The sequence below is a fragment of the Scyliorhinus torazame genome, chromosome 12 (genome assembly GCF_047496885.1).
Source record: "Scyliorhinus torazame isolate Kashiwa2021f chromosome 12, sScyTor2.1, whole genome shotgun sequence".
In the NCBI taxonomy this organism is placed as follows: domain Eukaryota; kingdom Metazoa; phylum Chordata; class Chondrichthyes; order Carcharhiniformes; family Scyliorhinidae; genus Scyliorhinus; species Scyliorhinus torazame.
Genome location: NC_092718.1, coordinates 147,294,697 through 147,316,665, shown reverse-complemented (window position 1 = coordinate 147,316,665; position 21,969 = coordinate 147,294,697). Strand labels below are relative to the sequence as shown.

The 21,969-nt window shown below is 45.8% G+C and overlaps 1 protein-coding gene across 2 annotated transcripts in view; it reads left to right on the top strand.

Annotated features, from left to right (window-relative positions):
* The window catches only part of atp2a3 (ATPase sarcoplasmic/endoplasmic reticulum Ca2+ transporting 3), a 356,930-nt gene that overhangs the window by 273,279 nt on the left and 61,682 nt on the right, over window positions 1-21,969 (top strand). For both annotated transcript variants that reach the window (XM_072469154.1, XM_072469153.1), the window contains exons 12-16: window positions 7-129; window positions 10,053-10,271; window positions 17,892-18,227; window positions 19,598-19,818; window positions 20,875-21,077. In XM_072469154.1, the coding sequence (XP_072325255.1) occupies window positions 7-129; window positions 10,053-10,271; window positions 17,892-18,227; window positions 19,598-19,818; window positions 20,875-21,077 (1,102 nt within the window). The remainder of the gene's footprint in view (window positions 1-6; window positions 130-10,052; window positions 10,272-17,891; window positions 18,228-19,597; window positions 19,819-20,874; window positions 21,078-21,969) is intronic.

Below are 21,969 nucleotides of genomic sequence, written 5' to 3'. Positions count from 1 at the left end.
TCATAGACCATCAAACAACTCATGAAGAAGGAAGTAACCCTTGAATTCTCCCGCGATCGCAAGTCCATGTCTGTCTATTGCTCAACCGCCAAACCGACAATAGGATCAGGAAACAAGATGTTTGTGAAGGTAAGAGATCATCACACAATCACAGTGACAGGACCAGATTTTCACTCCCAGGTTGGAATCGAAGAGTTGGGGCATTTCCCAGCTTCGCAAACTTGACCCAGGACAAAAAGCCCCTGAAGTTGGGATTTTTGTTCTGGCGTGGGATGCACACTGGATTAGAAGTCAGGCCCCTCACCCCTGAACGAGCGCAGAGGCCACTTGGTAAGGAGGCGGATTGGACGAAAGGCCGTTGGGTGAGGAGGCAGGCTGGATGGAAAGCTATCGGGGGGAGGCGGGCTGGGCGGAAGGCCATTGGGTGAGGAAGCAGGCTGGATGGAAAGCTATTGGATGTGGAGGCGGGCTGGGCGGAAGACCAATTGGGTAAGGAGGCAGGCTAGATGGAGAGCCATTGGGTGGGAGGCAGGCTAGATGGAAAGCCATTGGGTGAGGAGGTGGCTGGATGGAAAGCCTTTGGGTAGCGAGGCGGGCCGGGCGGAAAGCCATTGGCTGAGGATGCGGGCTGTGCGCAAGGCCATTGGCTGACGAGGCGGGCTGGATGGAAAGCCATTGTGTTGGAAGGCGGGCCAGGCAGAAAGCCATTAGGTGGGGAGACAAGCTGGGCAGAAAGCCATTGGCTGAGGAAGCGGGCTGGGCGCAAGGCCATTGGGTGAGGAGTCGGGCTGGATGGAAAGCCATTAGATGTGACGACAAGCTGGGCGGAAAGCCATTGGCTGAGGAGGCGGGCTGGGTGGAAGACTTGGCTGAGGCAGTGTTGTTGATTCCCAAATTTCTTTCTCTGTCAGTCTGGCCTCAATAAAAGTTGAGATGGATTCGCACGTAAAAGGAAGTTATTTATTTAGCTTGCAAGCTTGATTCATTTCATAGAAACATAAGAGACATCCAGTTTCCTATATCCCAGAAAGCGAATGAACAAAGAAACAAAGGGATCTCTGCAAATCAATTCAAATGGTATCAAGTTTCACATACTCGACGCCCATAGGTCAGCCTATATCCCTCCTGACCTGTTTGATCTATTCTGATTGGCTCACTTCCAATCCCTTTCTCTGGCCCCTATCAATGCAGCATCACTCTCATAGACACACCTCTTCCTGCTTTTTCCATGCGGTCTCAAATCCCTTTGTCCCTAACTGCCAGAATCAAAGTGGCTTATTTCTACATTACATTAACTAGTATCTCTAAAGTAACTATTTTATATCACATTCGTCAGTGTGTGTGTGGAAGGTCATTGGCTTGAGGAAGTGAGCTGGGCGGAAGGCCAATGGCTGAGGAGGCAGTCAGGGCGGAGTGGGGGGGGGGGGGGGCTGCAGGCTGAGTGGAAGGCTATTGGATCGGGGTGGGGTGCGGGCTTGACAGTAATTAATTTCTGTACATTTCTGCTTTTAACAATTCCATAGGGCACCTGACCAACCCTAAAAGTGTTCCGGGACTTGATCCACAGGGTCCCCTTATCTCTCCAGAGGGACATCTAGGCTAGCCTACAAATCCACTAAGTTCAGACCAAATCTTACCTGATTTAATCTGCATACTCCTGGCCGACCAAAATCCCACATCAGTGGAAGTAGCTGATGATTGGAATGGCCCGCTGACTGTAACCAACACACACATGACCCACAACCAATTTCCCGCCACGCAAATATAGGAAATGCTGTGTTTCGGGGCCAGGCTTCTGATTTCTGCCACATTGGAGAGGTTCTCTGTCACGGTGAAAATCCAGGCCATAGGGTCAACCAGCGTGGTTTAATTAGAAGCTAAAATCCATGCTGCCAGTGGCAAAAGCAGCACACCAAAGTCAAATCACAGGAGTGGAAAGAACATCAAGAACATTTGAAGGACACTTTGAATGCGGCAATATCAGAGCCACACTGCAATTAAAAAGGTTTGTTACCATTAGGAAGTCCAGTCCCTGACAAATTACTTGCTTCCAGCAATGCTCCATTCACTCTTCAAGTTTTGCCATGGTATTAATCTGTTGCAGACTTTCTTGCCTTGCAATTATAATACAACCTTAATATAGAAATTCAGAGTGGGCAGGGCAGAAGAGGTCCAGAATGTTCGTTCAAAGTTATTTGAAGTATGAAGCGAAAACCTGGTATGGTGACTGTCTGCTTAAGTAAGACGTTGATTGTGTTTGTTTAAATCTTTAACTTTATGAATTTGTGCTGCCGTTGGAGGAGGCCCACAAGGTCAGCAATTGGGTAGGAGATCTGGGAGTCTCATAGGATGTTTCATCCATTCTTTTCAAAGATAGGAAAATGCTACCAGGAGCACAGAGTACCCAATATTCACACCAGCATGTTGTGCGCTGCCTTTTATCAAATAAACAATACTTGAATCAAAAAGGCTGTGCCCCTGGAATGATTTGCCTAATTGGTTTTTAAATTGGGTCCATTCCGCTCGTGCTTTCTTTACCACAGCAACCCTTGTAAAACGGGGGTGCCCTTGGCTGTTGTCCAGGCGGGCAGTGTATATTGCAGCCTAGTCTCTGCTTCGCTCTCGGATGTTTATGGGAGCTGCGCTGGGATTTCATCACAGCCACGTGGCAGGAGATGAGACCAGGAGGGCCATCTGTCATTTATTACAGGAGTGACTGCACATTAGACACGGTTCAAGGCCTCATTTTAGCAGAGAATAAATCTGCCTCCCACTGAGACATTTATAGGAGCTAATGTTTCTCAATTGAGAGACGTTTGTTCGCTTTCCCCGAATCCACAGCCCTGTTAATTGGTCTGCTTGATTTCCTCCTGTTCCACTTGCATTAAACTACATCATTTTGGGGGCCACCCTGGGAGGTGTTTGCATTGCCCCAGTGAAAACCACTGTACCCAGAGTGACTCCGGGCAGAGGAGATTTGGGTTGTGATGTTGGAAGCATCATGTCCTAAACTCGTGGCTCTCTGACTATAGGGTATTCGGAGGGAATAAAGGAACTGGAGGTCCTGCCCAGACAAAGTGAAGCATTTTGTCTTAAACGTACGAACAGAAAAACTCACAATGCTGCACCAGCTGCCAGGTTTGTTGGTAACTGGTTTGCAATGGCGAGAGTCCCCCCTCATTGACAACTTGTGATGAAGAAAAAAACAAACCGTCATTTTTTTAGCATAATTTAGGACATCAGGATGCCCAAAGTACTTTGCGGCCAATGAAGTACTTCTGAAATGTGGTCACTGTTTTAATGTAGTGAAACAAGGCAACCAATTTGTACACAGCAAGACCCCAAAACAGCATTGAGATTAACGATGACACAATCTGTTATTGGCTGCTTTGATTGAGGGATAACTATTGGCCAGCACATTGGGAGAATTCTTCTGCTCTTCTTTAAAGTAGTACCATGGGATAGAAAGATAGAAAAATAGGAGCAGGAGGAGGCCATTCGACCCCTTGAGCTTGCTCTGCCATTTATCATGATCATGGCTGATCATTCAACTCAATAACCTGGTCCCGCTTTTCTCCCCATATTGTTTGATCCTTTAGCTCCAGGAGCTATAGCTATATCTAACTGGTTTAACACAGTGGGCTAAACAGCTGGCTTGTAATGCAGAACAATGCCAGCAGCACGGTTCAATTCCCGTACCGGCCTCCCCGAACAGGCGCCGGAATGTGGCGACTAGGGGCTTTTCACATTAACTTCATTGAAGCCTACTTGTGACAAGCTATTATTATTATTATTATTATTATTATTATTATTATTAACTCCATCTTGAAAACATGCAATGTTTTGGTCTCAGCTGCTTTCTGTGGTAGCGAATTTCACAGGTTCATCACTCTCTGGGTGAAGAAATTTCTCCACATATCAGTCCCAGTTGGTCGATGCCGTATCCTTAGACTGTGACCCCTGGTTCTGGACTCCCCCACCATTGGGAACATCTTTTCTGCATCTACCCTGTCTAATCCTGTTAGAACGTTATAGGTTTCTATGAGAACCCCTCTTTCTTCTGAACTCCAGCGAATACAATCCTAACCGACTCAACCTCTCCTCATATGCCACCCCAGGAATCAGTCGGATAAACTTCACTGCACTCCCTCTATAGTAATAACATCCTTCCTCAGATATGGAGGGCAAAACTGCACACAATATTCCAAGTGTACTCTCACCAAGGCCCTGTATAATTGCAGCAAAATGTCCCTTCTCCTGTACTCTAATCCTCTTGTTATGAAGGCCAACATACCATTTGCCTTCTTTACCACCTACTGCACCTGCATGCTTACCTTCAACGACTGGCATTCAAGGACACTCCGATCCCATTGCACATTCCCCTCTCCCAATCTGTAGCCATCCAGATAATAACCTGTCTTCCCGTTTGTGCCACCAAAGTGGATAACCTCACATTTATCCACATCCTTGCCCACTCAGCTTGTCGAAATTACACTGTAACATCTCTGCATCTTCCTCACAACTCAGTCTCCCACCCAGCTTTGTGTCATTTGAAAAATACTGTAGTTCCTCATCTAAATCATTGACAGATATTGTGAATAGCTGTGGTCCTAGCATTGATCCCTTCTGTACCCCACTAGTCACTGCCTGCCACTTGGGAAAATACATGTTTATTCCTACTCTTTGTTTCATGTCTGCCAGCCAGTTTTCTATCCATCTCAATACACTATTTCTAATCACGTGCTTTAATTTTTCAAGCTAATTTATTTTCTGAAAGTCCAAATAAACCACATCCACTGGCTCCCATTCATCAACTCTACTAGTTACATCCTCAAAGAATTCCACTAGATTTGTCGATCATGATTTCCCTTTCATAAATCCATGCTGACTCTCTCTGATCCTGCCACTGTTTTCTAAGTCGTAGTATTAAATCTTTTATAATGGACTCCAGCATTATCCCCACTACCAAAGTCAAGCAGGCTGGTTTATAATTCCATGTTTTCTCTTTACCTGACTTTTTAAATAGTGGGGTTACATTAGCTACCCTCCAATCTGTAGGAACTGTTCCAGAGTCTATAAAATCTTGGAAAATGACCACCAATGCATCCACTGTTTCTGGAGCCACTTCCTTAAGTACTCTGGGATGTAGATTATCAGGCCTCGGAGACTCTCATTGGCCTTCAATTCCGCCAATTTGCCCAACACCATTTCTTCATGGCTTGGCCAGCTTTCCCGTTTTACTTTTGCGCAAGACAGGAATAAACAAGTGTTGCAGTATATCCATGCGCTCCTTGAATGTTTACCAATACCTATCCACCATCCTCCCTTTAAGTAACCTTTCCCAATCTATCATAGCCAACTCGTGCATCATATTATCTTAGTTTCCTTTATTAAGATTCCAAGTCTCAGAATAAACTACGTCACTCTCCATCTTGATGAAAAATTCATCATGTTCTGGTCGCTCGTCCCAAAGGGGTCTCCACAACTAGATTGCAAATGATTCCTTTCTCATTACACAATACCCAGTCCAGGATGGCTTCTGGTGTGAGGTGGTACACAGGCAACAAACTTTAATAACCTCCAGTTTACAGGAGGTAGAATGTGGGAGATCAGTCAGGAATGTGTCAGAATGAGCAAGTCTGAGCTAAAAAAGGATGAATGAAGATTTCAGCAGCAAATGAGCTGAGGCAGGGACGATGTTAGGGAAGTCGAAATGGGTGACCTTAGAGTAGATCTGTGGTAGGAAGCTCATTTCATTATCAAATATGACATTAACATTTCAAACAACCTCATAGTCTCCAGATGCCATCAGTAGCTAAGAAACACAGGGCAGGACGTTCCAGCCTGGCATGGTGGGTCCCTCCGTGCACTGAGGCAGCCAAATGTCCATTGGTTTCAGTGGGACCGAAACATGCCACCCAGTTATGAGAACTGACGAAAATGGCTTTTTTTGTCTTGATATTTAATTGGCAGAAACATACACTCATCCAGCACTGGATGTCAAACTAACAATTTGAATGACTCAGATGCCAGAGTGATAACTCTGAGCCATGGTGACATGTGCACCAATTTTAGAAATGTCTCCTTTCGTATATTCATCTCTCTCTCTCTCACCCCCCCCCCCCTCTCTCTCTCACCCCCCTCTCCTCTTCCCCCCCCCCCCCCCTCCCCCTTCCTTTTTTACACTACCCGAGGAGCTGAAAAAGCCATCAGGGAGCATGTCTGTACCAACCGTTCTCGGGGGCAGGCTATAAAAATTGAGAGGGGATGTAAAAATACTGTTCCTTTAATTTGTTTTCTCCTCTCCTTTCTAAACTGTAAAGCACATAGTGCATGTCAAACCCTGGGCTATGTGGAGACTTGCAGACGAACTTTATCCAGAGAAAATTAATGTAATTTAAACCAAAAGATCATATCCAACATAATAAAGATTGACCATTCACATATACTCAGACATTTTTTTTCTGTCTCTCACTCACACTCACTCACTCTCTCTCTCTTTCTCTCACACACACACACACACGCAGACACGTACTCTAAGAGTGTTCCTCCAAATTAAGAGGAGGCACTTTCTTGGAGAATTTTCTTTTTGCAATGTTGGCAGAAGTGGAAGTGAAATACTGAATAGTAACCGGAGGAGGTGGGAGGTTGAAGGGTGAAATACTGAAACGTTTAATCAAATAATTACGTCTTCCGAGAGCCATTGAATGGCTTTCAGATCTGGCCGGATTCCTGAGGCTAGAGAAAATCATTTGTGAAACAAGAGCGTCCGAATAGAGATTCCTCACCCCACGGAGCAAATTCGCAAGCCTATTTGCAGACTTGTTTGTAACCAGTAACCAGTCCGGCGCCGGGGGGCGGGGGGGGGGGGGGGGGGGGGGGCGGGAGTGGGGGGGCGGGAGAAGGAGCAGAAGGGGGGGATAGGGATAGCCGCCGAGAGGGGAGCTTTAGAGGAACAGGGAAGAACAAGGGGAGGAATCCAAACCGCAGCAAGACACAAGGGGAAATTGGGGACAGCCCCTGGTGGAACCTGACAACCCAGTGTAAAAATCAAACACTGATGTAAAAATGTAAATATTATCCAGCATCAGAGCCCTGGTCAGGGCTATGGTGATGTAAATATTATCCAGCATCAGAGCCCTGGTCACTACTATAGTGATAGCGAGGAGCTCAAGGCTGGTTGTTCTGACCTGTGTACAGTTTTCTTTTAGGTCATTGGATAATTACCTCTACTCGAGAAACCCAACTCTCTTTATTATCTATTCTGGAACTCATATTGAAACACCAATAATTGCATTTAAAAATTAATTAATTAATTAAACAGCAATCAGGCGAGTCTCGTTACTGGACCGGGTAGCCACATCCATCCGAATTTGGCTAATTCAGACTCGAGAGAATACAAGCCAGGTTTCTGCAACCTGTCTTGCACAGAATTGTCACGGCACGGGAGGAGACCATTTGGAAAAATAAAATTTAAAGAAGAAAAAGTGTCAGCTAGAAAATATAATTGAGATCCAGGCTGAAAATGGAATGGTCAGGAGAGGAAGAAGAAAATAAGAGAAGAAAAGGGAGTATGAAAAGAGATTCAATCCCAGTCTCGGGTCACTCCGAGTGGAGTTTGCACATTCTCCCCGTGTCATTCTCCCAATAACGCCAAAAAAATGTGCAGGGTATGTGGATTGGCCGTGCTGCACGCAAGGAAAGGTGTGAAGCCATTGGAGAGGGTACAGAAAAGATACACGAGAATGGTTCATAACACCATATGATCTTGGAGCAGAATTAGATCATTCAGCCCATCTGCTCTGCCATTCGATCAAGGCTGATAGGTTTCTCATCCCCATTCTCCTGCCTTCTCCCTGTAACTCCTGAACCCCTTATTAATCAAAAAATAATCCATCTCTGTCTTCAATACACTCAGTGACTTGACCTCCACAGCCTTCTGCGGCAATTAGTTCCACAGATTCACCACCCTCTGGCTGATGAAATTCCTCCTCATTTCAATTTTAAAGGATCATCCCTTCAGTCTGAGGCTGTGCCCTGGGGTTCTAGCTTCTCCAACTCGTGGAAACATCCTCTCCACGTCCACTCTGTAAGTTTCAGTGAAATCCCCCCCACATCCTGCTAAACTCCATCGAGTACAGACCCATAGTGGTTAAAGTCTGGAATGCTTTGCCTGAGATGGAAGCAGGTTTAACTGAAGCATCTGAAAGGGAATTAGATCGGTTTCTAAAAAGGAAGAATAGGCAGGTTCCGGGGGAAGGTGGAAGAATGGTACTGGATGAGCTACTCATTCAGAGAGCCAGAGGGGACACAATGGCCTAAATGGCTTCCTTCTGCCCTCCTTACCAATTCTGTGAGGGAACTTTCTCAAATTGAGTGATTTTGATAGAATGAATGCGAAAAGGTGTTTTTCTTTTGTTAGGAAGTGAATGGCGAGAGGTATCAACTTCAAACTCGCACTTCGAGAGGGGTAGGAGATATCAGAATGCTCTGCAGCTGGGAGTGACTAAGGCAAAAATCATTGCAGGATTATGGGGAGAGAGGAAAACCGTGCTGTAAATCTCTTCTGAGTGAAATGACAACATATGGGTGTGGTTAATACAGATCTGTGTCCCATATAAATCTCTATGGTTCATATTTGGGATTTCAAATGAGCTATCGTTCCAAACTGAGCTGTGTAGTTAACCCTGAGCTGCTTTACCCATTTCTCCCAGTCATGGTGCATGCTTAATGCGGTGTTTATATTTTAACTAAGAACTGAGGGGAACTCAGACTTCTGATGATATTAAAATGCAAGAACATAAAAGAGACGGTCAGGATTAGGATATACTGCACTGCCGTTCAATAAGATCATGGCTGAACTTTGACTTATCTCCATTTCCCTGCTCTATCCCCATAGCATTGGCTCATTCAGTCCCTGAGAATCTATCCATTTCAAGTCTTGAATCTATTCAACAACACGGAGTTAAAGAATTCCAAAGATATTGCCACCGAAGGATAGGAAGTAAATTTGTCTGAACTTTACATTAAATTAAAAGTACAGCAGTGAGCACAACGCTTTCTAGATTTAGATTTATTGTCACGTATGCCGAGGTACAGTGAAAAGTATTGTTCTGCGTACAATCTAGGCAGATCGTTCCATGCATTAAAAACATAGGACACACAAAATACACAATGTAAATACATAGTCATAGACATTGGTGAAACATACGGAGTGTAGTGCTACACAGTAGAGAAGATGCATACAGTGACCTGATCAGTCCATAAGAGGGTTATTCAGGTGTCTGGTAACAGTGGGGAAGAAGCTGTTTTTAAACCTATTGGTGCATGTTCTCAGTCTTTTGTATCTCCTGCCCGACAGAAGAGGTTGGAAGAGAGAATAACCCAGGTGGGAGGGGCTTTTGATTATGCTGCCCGCTTTCCCAAGGCAGCGGGAGGTGTGGACAAAGTCAATGGATGGGAGGCGGGTTTGTGTGATGGACTGGGCGGTGTTCACGATTCTGTAGTTTATTACGCTCTTGGGCCGAGCGGTTGCCATACCAGGCTGTAATGCAGCCAGATAGGATTCTTTCTATGGGGCTACTGTAAAAATTAGGAAGAGTCAATGTGGACATGCCGAATTTCCTTAGTCTCCTGAGGAAGTATAGGCGCTGTTGTTTTTTCTTGGTCGCAGCGTCAAAGTGGGTGAACCAGGACAGATTGTTGGTGATGTGCACATCTAGGAATTTGAAGCTGTCAACCATCTCCACCTCAGCCCTGTTGATGCAGACAGGGGTGTGTACAGTGCTTTGCTCCCTGAAGTCAATGACCAGCACCTTTTGCTGACATTGAAGGAGAGATTGATGCCATTGCACCATACCACTAGATTCTCTATCTCCCTCCTGTACTCTGACTGATTGGTGTTTGAGATCCGACCCACTGTGGTCATGTCATCAGCAAACTTGTAGATGGGGTTAATATTGAGTCTGCTTAGTTTGTTAAAACCTCTAGTTATCTTATGCCTTACAGAAATCCAGTTACTACTTGTCTCATGAAAGTACTTTGTTCTTTAGGGGGCTCCAGAAGGAATTGTTGAACGCTGCAACTTTCTCCGTTATGGAAACTCCAAGGTGTCCTTCACACCCCGTTTGAAGGAAAAGGTAATGACTGTGATCAAGGAATGGGGAACAGGGCGGGACACCCTTCGCTGCCTCGCATTAGCAACCCGTGACCACCCACCCAGGAAGGAGGACATGGACCTGGAGAATTCTACAAAATTCGCCGAGTATGAGGTGAGAGTTACTTCACTCTGCAGCAAAATGTGTCCGTGGAGGAGGGAAACAGGCGACGAGGAAGGGGAGTAGAACTACCTATAGACTATCTACTGGGATTCTATAGACTCTGGAACTGTCCCTGCAGATTGGAGGGGTAGCTCGCATCACTCCGATATTCATAGATTTCATAGAATTTACAGTGCAGAAGGAGGCCATTCGGACCATCGAGTCTGCACCGGCTCTTTGAAAGAGCACCCTACCCAAGGTCAACACCTACACCCTATCCCCATAACCCAGTAACCCCACCCAACACTAAGGGCAATTTTAGACACTAAGGGCAATTTATCATGGCCAATCCACCTAACCTGCACATCTTTGGACTGTGGGAGGAAACCGGAGCGCCCGGAGGAAACCCACGCGCACACGTGGAGAACGTGCAGACTCTGCACAGACAGTGACCCAAGCCGGAATCGAACCTGGGACCCTGGAGCTGTGAAGCAATTGTGCTATTCACAATGCTACTGTGCTGCCCAAAAAGGAAGGTAGAGAGAAAGCAGGGAATTATAGAGCAGTAAACCTAACATTGGTAGTGGGGAAAATGCTTGAATCCATTACCAAGGATTTTATAGCGGAACATTTAGAAAGCAGTGGCAGGATCAGTCAGAGTCGGGATGGATTTATGAAGGGAAAATCATGCTTGACAAATCTGTTGAAATTCTTTGAAGATGTAACCAGTACAGTCAACAAGGAGGAGCCAGTCGATGTGGTATATTTGGACTTTCAGAAGGCGTTTGACAAAGTCCCACAAAAGAGATTATTGTGCAAAATTAAAGCGCATGGGATTGGGGGAAATGTACTGAGGTGGATAGAAAACTGGTTGGCAGAGAGGAAACAAAGGGTAGGGATTAATGGGTCCTTTCAAATTGGCAGGCAGTAACCAGTGGGGTACCACAGGGATCGGTGCTGGGACCCCAGCTATTCACAATATATATTAATGATTTGGATGAGGGAACAAAATGTAACATCTCAAAGTTTGCAGATGATACCAAATTAGGTGGGAGGGTGAATTGTGACGAGGAAGCAGGGATCCTACAGCAAGATCTGGACAGGTTGGGCGAGTGGGCAAACCAATAGCAGATGCAGTATAATTTGGATAAGTGTGAGGTTATTCATTTTGGAAGCAAAAACAGGAAGGCAGATTACTACCTGAATGGTTGTAAATTGGGAGAGGGGAGTGTGCAGCGGGACCTGGGTGTCCTTGTGCACCATTCGCTGAAGGTCAGAATGCAGGTGCAGCAGGCGGTAAAGAAGGCTAATGGTATGTTGGCTCTCATTGCGAGAGGTTTCGAGTATAGAAGTTGGGATGTGTTGCTGTAATTGTACAGGGCCTTGGTGAGGCCACACTTGGAGAATTGTGTGCAGTTTTGGTCTCCTTCTTTGAGGAAGGACGTTCTTGCTCTCGAGGGAGTGCAGCGAAGGTTTACCAGGCTGATTCCAGGGATGGCGGGACTGTCATATGAGGAGAGATTGACTAGGTTGGGATTGTTCTCGCTGGAGTTCAGAAGAATGAGGGGGGATCTCCTAGACTTATAAAATTCTAACAGGACTAGACAGGGTAGATGCAGAGAAGATGCTACCAATGATGGGTGTGGCCAGAACCAGGGGACACAGCCTGAGGATCTGACCAGGGTAAACCATTTCAGACAGAGATAAGGAGACATTTCTTCATACAAAGAGTGGTGAGCCTGTGGAATTCATTACCACAGGAAGTACTTGATGCTAAAACTTTGAATATATTCAAGAGGCGGCTGGATATAGCACTTGGGGAGAATGGGATCAAAGGCTATGGGGTGAATACAGAATTAGTACAGGGCTAAATTGCTGGCTTTGAAAGCAGACCAAGGCAGGCCAGCAGCACGGTTCGATTCCCGTAACAGCCTCCCCGAACAGGCGCTGGAATGTGGCGACTAGGGGCTTTTCACAGTAACTTCATTTGAAGCCTACTCGTGACAATAAATATAAAGCTAGCCTCAGTAATGGTGACCAGGAACCATTGTTGAAAAAACTCATCTAGTTCACTAATGGCTTTTGGAGGAAGGAAACCTGCAGTCCTTACCCAGCCTGGCCGACATGTGACTCCAGACCCACAGCAATGTGGTTGACGCTTAAATGCCCTCTGAAATGGCCCAGCAAGACACTCAGTTCAAGGGCAAATAGGGATGGGCAAAAATGCTAGCCTTGCCAGCGACGCCCACATCCTTTTAAGAAAATATGTCCCGGATCCTGAAGACACGATCCGGGACATCCCTGGCCTTGGCACCTGGGAGGCAACATACCTTCCGGGAGTCTCGCTCGCGACCACAGAATCTCCTATCTATTCCCCTAACCATTGAATCTCCTACAACTATTGCTTTTCTATTCTCCCCCCTTCCCTTCTGAGCCCCAGAGCCAGACTCAGTGCCAGAGACCTGGCCGCTAGCGCCTTCCCCCAGTAGGTCACCCCCCCCCCCCCCCCCCCAACAGCATCCAAAACGGTATACTTGTTCTGAAGGGGAATGGCCACGAGGGATCCCTGCACTGTCTGCCTGTTTGTTTTTTTCCCCCTGACTGTAACCCAGCTATTCTTGTCCTGTACCTTGGGTGTGGTTACCTCCTTGTAACTCTTCTCAATCACCCCCTCTGCCTCCCGGATGATCCGAAGTTCATCCAGCTTCAGCTCCAGTTCCCTAACACGGTCTTTGAGGAGCTGAAGTTGGGTGCACTTCCCACAGGTATAGTCAGCGGGGACACCGATGGTATCCCTCACCACCCACATCCTACAGGAGGAGCATGCAACTGGCCTAGCCTCCATCCCCTCTTACCTGACAGAATATAGCTGCCCTGTGGACTAACTAGATCTCCGCCCTCCGACTCTGCTCCCAGTCAGCTACACTTTCTGTAAACTCCTGGCTCTCTTCTCACTCTTTGCGGAAATGTTGGAAACAAAATGAAAGGAGCACCTTACTCCCTCCTCACCTAACTCCCTCGGTCACCAAACTCTTACTATAGCACTCAAATGCACTAAATATAGCACTCCCTCAGTCACCAAACTCTCACTATAGCACTCAAATGCACCAAATTCAGCACTCAGTGCAAACAAAGTCTGCACTGCAGGGGATCACTTTTATATTGTGAATCTAGCCTCTGAAAACTGGCCTAATCCAATTAACTAATTAACAAGCTCCAGCTGCAAGTGCCTGCAAGTAGAAGCTTGTTTAAAGCTGATTGAAAATTCACCTTCTTCGAAACCAGACAGCAACTTTCAAGTTAATTAACTAAATAAAAGAAAGACTAAACGTTAGATAAAAATGAAGCCTTATGCTCCCTCGGTCACCAAACTCTTACTATAGCACTCAAATGCACCAAATTCAGCACTCAGTGCAAAGTTATAAGGAGAGGCTGGATAGACTGGGACTTTTTTCCCCTGGAGCGTTGGAGGTTGAGGGTGATCTTATAGTGGTCTATAAAATAATGAGTGGCATAGATAAGATAGATAGTCGACATCTTTTCCCAAAGATATGGGCGACTAAAACTAGAAGGCATAGGTTTAAGGTGAGGGAGTGGGTGAGAGATACAAAGGGGTCCAGAGGGGTAATTATTTCACACACACGGCGGTGAGTGTCTAGACCGAGGAGTAGCGGCGGGTACAATTTTGTCTTTGAAAAAGCATTTAGACAGTTATATGAGAAAGCTGGGTATAGAGGGATATGGGCCAAATGCGGGCAATGGGGACTTGCTTAGTGGTAAAAACTGGGCGGCATGGACAAGTTGGGCCAAAGGGCCTGTTTTCATGCTGTAGACCTCTTCTGACTCTATGACGAGCTCTGCCTCAGCACTGGACTAAGAGTGACAGCCAGGAGATGTCCGCAAGACCCTGGAGTGAGACTTGAATCCACAGAGTTCTGACAGGACACTGAGCCAAGTCTGACATCTGAAGGTGAAGGAATGTACATAATCCCTGAGAAAAAAAAAAGATTTTCTACTGCCGATTGTTTTCAAATTAATATCTTCCACACAACATAAATATATCCTGCTCCAGTTAAGTGTTCTAACACGGCAAGTGCTCATGCACAGAAGCCAGAATCTCCTGCTTTACATTTGGCTGGAAATCTCCCCTTAAATGTGTAATAACACAGTCAATTGCAGTTAAATACATACCCAAACCGGGCCGGGAAATTTGAGGCATTAAGCCACTTTCCATTCTCTTTCCCCACCCCCACCCCCAACCACTGTGTAGGATTTCCAGTCCAAGCATAACATTCAAATGCAAAGCCCTCTTCCAGGCATAAAATGTTCCATAATTTATTTTATTCCTAATACTTGTCTTGCTAAATATAACCCAGTGATTTACAGCTGTAGAAAACAGAATTACTTGGCAGCATTTATTTGGAGTGAGGCAAATCCAGATCCAAACCCCAACATGTCTTTAAAAAACAACTGGTGTTCTGGGGGTGTGGGTTTAGTTCCTTTATAGAGTTTCGCCTCACAGCTAGGAGCAGTGAGCAAGCTGTGTTAGTCGTGGCTCAGCGAGTAGTGCTCCCATGTTTCTGTCTGATTACTTGCCGTTCCAAGTCCCAGTCCAAATGCCAAGCAGTCTAGGCTAACACTTCAGTGCACCAGTGAAGGAGATCTGACTGTTGGGGTGCTGTCTGTCTGAGATGGTAAACCTGTTTACCTTTTCGGGTATATGTAAAAAAAAAAAAAAGTCCCAAGGTCATCACGCAAGACCATGACCTAGGAGCAGAATTAGGCATTCAGCCCCCATAACCCCTGATCCCCTTATTGATCAAGAACCTAACTATCTCTGTCTTAAAGACACTCAGTGACTTGACCCCCACAGCCTTCTGTGGCAAAGAGTTCCACAGATTTACCACCCTCTGGCTGAAGAAATTCCTACTCATCTCTGTTTTAAAGAATCATCCCTACAGTCTGAGGCTGTGCCCTCGGGTTCTAGTTTTTGCTACTAGTGGAAACATCCTCTCCACATCTACTCTATCCAGGCCACGCAGTATCCTGTGAGTTTCAATAAGATCCCCCTCATCTTTCTAAACTCCCAACGGATACAGACCCAGAGTCCTCACCCGTTCCTCATATGACAAGCTCTTCATTCCAAGGATCATTCTTGTGAACCTCCTCTGGATTCTTTCCAAGGCCAACACATCGTTCCTTAGATACGGGGCCTAAAACTGGTCGCAATACTGCAAATGGGGTCTGACCAGAGGCTTGTATAGCCTCAGAGGTACATCCCTGCTCTTGTATTCTAGCCCTCTTGACATCAATGCTAGCATTGCATTTACCTTCCTAACTGCCGAGTGAACCTGCACGCTAACCTTAAGAGATTCTTGAACTAGGACTCCCAAGTCCCTTTGTGCTTCCTAAGCATTTCCCCATTTAGAAAATAGTCTATTCCTCCATTCTTCCTACCAAAGTGCACAACCTCACACTTTTCCACATCGTATTCCGCCTACAACTTCTATGCCCGCTCTCCTAGCATGTCCAAGTCCTTCTGCAGGCCCCCTGCTTCCTCAATACTACATGTCCCTCTGCATATTTTTGTATCATAAGGAGCAGAGAAGGTTCCCTCTTTGTCTCTCAACCAAAAACCCATTATCTAGTCATTTATCCCATTGCTGTTTCTGGTAACTTGCTGTGTGAAAATTAGCTGCTGCATTTCTCATATTACCGCAGTGACTGCAGGTGAAAAGCTGTAGAGTGCTTTGCGATGTCCTGAGATTATGAAAGATATAAATGCATTGTCTGTCTTTGTTTAAGAGAATTTTCTGACTGAGACAGTGTTGATAGCAGTTTTATGCGGTTTTCAAATGTGGCGTGTTGGATGGAGGGGTGTCCCACTTTTTAACATGGGGATCATTCTTTCAGCAATGGGGAGAGATAATCTGATAATGCCGATGATCATGATTTTGTTGCTCTGAATTACATGGGTTTAGCAGCCAGCATAGCAGACACTATAAGGAGTCTATCATGGTCCCCAACATCCTGCGATCAGGCTGAAAATGGGATGATTCTCTTCCCCTGTTCATGGTGAGAATGAGGGCCCACAGAATTGTTACGGTGCAGAAGGAGGCCATTTGACCCATCGTGTCTGCGAGACGGCTCTCCAAACGGGAATCATGCTTCGTGCCATTCCCCTGCCTTTTCTCCATATCCCTGTACATTGATTCCTGGTAATGCATTCCAGACCTGAGCCACTCTCTCTGTGAAAAGGTTTTTTTCTCACATCACATTTGCTTCTTTCGTAAATCACTCCAAATCTGTGTCCTCTCGTCCTTGATCCTTTTGCAAGGGGGAACAGTTTCTCACTATCTACTCTGTTCATCCCCCTATTGATTTTGAAAATGATCTCAACCTCTCCAATCTATCCTCATAACTGAAGTTTCTCATCCTTGGATCCGTTCTTGTAAACTTCTTCTGTACTCTCTCCAATGCGTTCACATCCTTCCTAGCGTGGCGCCCAGATACGTACATAATAGGATGGGTTTCTGACCGTTCACGCTGGCAGGATCTTGCGGTCCTGCCGACAGCACACCCCTGCCATGGGTTTCGCGGCGACAAGGGGTGCGTTCAATAGGAAATCCCTTGACAATGGCAGGTCCCGCCGCCAGCCCCTGGCGAACCGTCACTACAGAACGCACCGTGAAGACGGAGGCAATATTCCAGCTGAGGTCTGCTGCCTCACAGCGCCAGGGACCCGGGTTCAATTCCGTCCTTGGGTGACTGTCTGTGTGGAGTCCCCGTGCCTGTGTGGGTTTCCTCCAGGTGCTCCGGTTTCCTCCTACAGCCAAAAGTAGTGCGGGTTAGGTGCATTGGCCATGTTAAATTTCCCCTTACTGTTCAAAGGTTAGGTGGGGTTACGGGGATAGGGTGGGGGAGTCGGCCTAGGTAGAGTGCTCATTCAGAGGGCAGCACAGACTCGACGGGCCGGATGACCTCCTTCTGCACTGAAGGAATTCTATGATTCTAATCTCTTTTATAAGTTCAGCATAACCTCCTTGATCTTGTACTCTGTGCCCTTATTAATAAAGCCCAGGATACTACATGCTTTATTATCTGCTCTCTCCATCTGCTCTGCCAGCTTCAATGACATATGCACAAATAAACCCAAACGCCTCTGCATCTGTACCCAGGTGGGGAAGCACTAATATTTATCTGTGTTTTCATAATGAAACATATAGATACACTATCACGAAGAAATGAAATAATTGCAAGTACGAAGCACCTTTCAGATCATCATGACAATCCAGCACTCTTAAAACGAATTAATTACTCCTGAAGTACCGACACTCTTGCTAGGCAGGCTATTTATGCAAAGCAAGATCCCATGCAGTTACATGTTGCATAGGAATAATATTGACCAGGGAGATTAGTTTGGTGGGTCATCTCTGACGGTGCAGCACTACCTCGGTACTGCACAAGAGCAACAGTTTAGATTATGTGCTCAGGTTTCTGATAATGTAGCGGAATTCGTATTCATGCACTGTCACATAAACTTCTGTCCTGAAAGTTTGGATTAATATCGCCTCATTATATTGTGCTGCTATCTACTGTTGAAACACTCATTTCTTTTCTTTCTCCCTTTAGGCTGACCTTACATTTGTTGGCTGTGTGGGCATGTTGGACCCACCGAGGAATGAAGTTGTTGCTTCTATTCAGATGTGTGAGAAGGCTGGTATCCGTGTCATCATGATCACCGGTGATAATAAGGGCACAGCCATCGCCATTTGCCGGCGGGTTGGAATCTTCAGTGAAAACGAAGATGTGTCTGAGAAAGCTTACACCGGCCGGGAGTTTGATGATCTGTCGCCAGAGGAGCAGAGAGAGGCCTGTCGCTCCACACGCTGCTTTGCTCGTGTTGAACCATCGCACAAGTCCAAGATCATAGAGTACCTCCAGTCCTTTGACGAAATCACAGCCATGGTGAGTTCAAGTTTTCTTGTTTAAATTAGCACAGTGGGAGTGTGGTTCGATGAACCAACATGTTTGCTTCCTCGCGGACTGGAAATATGGGATTTTATGCTGTCCTCAAGCATCTTCCAGCATCTCACTGAAGAGGAAACATAGTCAAGGATCATTGAGTAACCCGAAAAATAACTTCTGACGCTAATCTCAGATTCCATCGGTACTTGTCAAAGGATGTTTTAGAAGAGGCTTTTCTGGTGCAAAGCCGGCATCAGATAGAAATCCAGTGAAAGTACTTGACTTTCTGGAACAATTGAAGGGGATCTCGAGAGAGATCGGACAGTGCTGATCAAAGTTCTTGCGACCCTCAATATAAAAGATTTTCTGCCGTACGTCGTGGTCAATCCATCTAGCCTATTTAATATCAATAATTTACATTTATAAAGTGTCCCAAATGTCACTTTGAAGGAACATTATTCAAGATAAATCGACACCTGAATGCAAGGGGACGAGGCAGATTTGGAAGGACTAACCCAAAGCTTGGCTTTAGGAAGATGAGAGAGCTGAAGAGGCAGGAAATTTTAACACACTGAGTTTCCACATAGCTAAAGGCGTGGCTGCCAGTAGAGGGGCTAAGGAATGGGGCCGATATAGGCTGCAGCCAATGAGATACATTTTGAAGTCGAGCACAATGGGGATTTCACTAGCTGTGAACATAAATCTGAAGCATTTGCTTACTAGGAACCCATGCAGACATGCTCTGGGTGAAGGGAAGGACTTGGGTTTTGTAGCACCAGTCCATTGCTAGTGACGTTCAGAAGTGCTTCACAGACAATGAACGACTTTTGAATTGTAGACACTGGTGATTTGGGAAAGTCAGCATGCAGCAATATCCCATTAACAGCAGAGATGTATGAACAGATAATAGTGATGATGTGAAGATACAAGTTGGGTGTACAAGCAGGAGAACACTCCAGCTCTTTCTAAAATAATATCTTGAGATCTTTTATGTCCACCAAAACAGGCAGACTTGGTTTGACCAGAATCTCTGATTCTCTGTGTCTAAAATAAATCAGAGAATGCTGGATAAACTCAGCAGGTCTGGCAGCACCTGTGGAAAGAGAAACGGGGTTAACCTTTCAATTCCAATATGACTCTTCGTTCAAACTCTTCTCTCAGTGCCTACCTAGATATTGTGTTTCAATTCTCGAGAGAGATTTAAACCCACAACCTTTTGACTCAAGAGCCTAGAGTGCTGCTCGCAAACCGAACTGGCATTTAACATGGAGAAGCTGATGTTTGGGGAAGCAGGTTTGGTGAGAATGAGTAATCTTTTGGGGGAAAGTATAATGAGTGAGGTTCTGTTGTAATGGTCTTTCTCTCTGTAGACCGGCGATGGTGTTAACGATGCTCCCGCCCTGAAGAAGGCAGAAATTGGGATTGCCATGGGCTCCGGCACTGCGGTGGCTAAGTCAGCAGCAGAAATGGTGTTGTCCGACGACAATTTTTCCACCATAGTCTCAGCGGTTGAGGAAGGCCGAGCCATTTACAACAACATGAAGCAGTTTATCCGTTACCTCATCTCCTCCAATGTGGGCGAAGTTGTCTGGTAAGAGGCTTTACCAGGGATTGGTGGGCACATAATCCAAGACACTTTAGCTCTTGGTATAATTCGGCTCATCCTCCACTTGGCTGGTGCTGCTTCCTGGAGCTGCAGAAATGTAAGGATAGAAATTGGTTTGTCTCCCAACCATTAAGTCTGAATGTGGGTTTGGGGAGGTGCAGCAGGATATAGCAATTTAGCAGTCAGATGGTCTGCACCCAATCTGCACAGGCATTGGTTCCCCAAATAAATTCTTCAGAACTAAATAAAATAATATTCTTTAATCACAGGTGAATGCCTGGGCATTAGGCCCCTTGAGTATGTTGAAGCCTGTGGAAGGATCTTCTTCCAAAATTCTTGGTGCACGAGATCAATGTTTGCCTGTCCATTCATTCAGTGCCAAATCTGAAGACAAAGCCAAATTGACCTAATATCTCTAAACATCCACCTTTAACTCCATAAACAATCCCTAAAGGAAGAGGATTACATGACTAATGATTTGGATTGATTATAAAATAAGAATGTATTCTCTCCACCCCCCCCCCCCCCCCCCCCCACCCTGTCGCACCCATCCATGATGTCTGTCCCGTTATCTGATGTATATTTTGCGGGGGCATAAATATATTAAGTTCCACAAGAACTCCTAAAATGTGCATAACCAGGAAAAGAGCTCCATCACTATGGATAAGACCTTGTGATCGGCATTTACCACCACTTAGTCACTATCGAAGTCTGTCAAATAATAGCAAGATATGCAGCACAAACACTGTCCTTCACGTCACATGTTGGCATGCTTGATCGAGCCATTACGGAGATGTTGAGCTGAGGTGAGTTGTTGACCGACACATGGGCGGAGAATCTGGGGTAACTGTAACCCAAGATGCCCTGGTGTAGCCTCCGATGACTGGCGGAAGGTCAGCATTGGGGTTGCGGGGGAGCTTGGCAACTCCTTGTCTCTGTGAAATAGTCTGGCACGTTTACTGTTAATATATTTTTACCTGAATTAATGTTCTCTGTGGTTTAAATTTTAATAATTTCTGTTCCCTCTTGTTTTCTGTTTAGCATTTTTCTCACAGCTATCCTGGGCTTGCCCGAGGCCCTGATTCCCGTCCAGCTGCTCTGGGTAAACCTGGTAACAGATGGCTTGCCTGCCACAGCACTGGGTTTCAATCCTCCTGACCTAGAGATCATGAACAAACCACCTCGCAATCCCAAAGAGTCCCTAATTAGTGGCTGGTTATTCTTCCGCTACATCGCTATCGGAGGTGAGGATCTTTAAAAGTTCCCACTTAGGCTTGAAATCAATATGATTCCGTTAGTCTTGACTTTGAGATCAAATGAACTAAATTTCTTGAGAATTTTTCAGTTGTGCTTATTAACTCCGTCCTTTATTTATTGACGAGGTTCTGCTCAGTGGGCTAGACAACTGGTTTGTAATGCAGAACAAGGCCAGCAGCGTCAGTTCAATTCCCGTACCGCTTAGCTAAACAGGCACCAGAATGTGGCGACTAGGGGCTTTTCACAGTAACTTCATACTTGTGACAAAATATTATTATTATCTTCCAGTGTTTCCATAGCTATCGGGACTTGAGATCAAGTCCTTGTAACCCTAAGGGCAAGAAGCTGGGCAACCGGTCAAACTGTTGGGTTTTACACTGCTTTAGCTTCTTGTCTGCAGGCAGGAAGTTGCCACTTGTCCAGAAACTCTGAAAGAAAGTTCACTCTCTCTCAATTGCTGGGGAGAAAACAATTGGAGAGTGACTGCTCAAAACATCTCGGGCATCCATGTACAAGACTGCAGCAGGCTTCAGTGCACCAGGTGGACACAAAACCCTCTGTGTATGGACTGAGCTCAGGAATAGTTTCTTGCTGTTTGAGTTTGGGAAGGAGGTTTAAAACTGGACAGCCGAGCTGGGATCGAACATTGTGGTTTGTGCCGCTGCTCACCAGGAGAATCTCGCCCTGTGTAACCCTCCACTTCATGGCTGACCAAGCCTTTTGTCTTTGTTGATTTGCATAAGTGCTTACTGAGGATCCTTGGGCAATCCACATACTAAGTTTGAATCCACCATCCCACTAATTTGCATGTATCTCAAACTGCTTGGTCTAACAGGTCCCACCTTCTGACTGAGAGTTAATTCACCAATGAGGTAACAA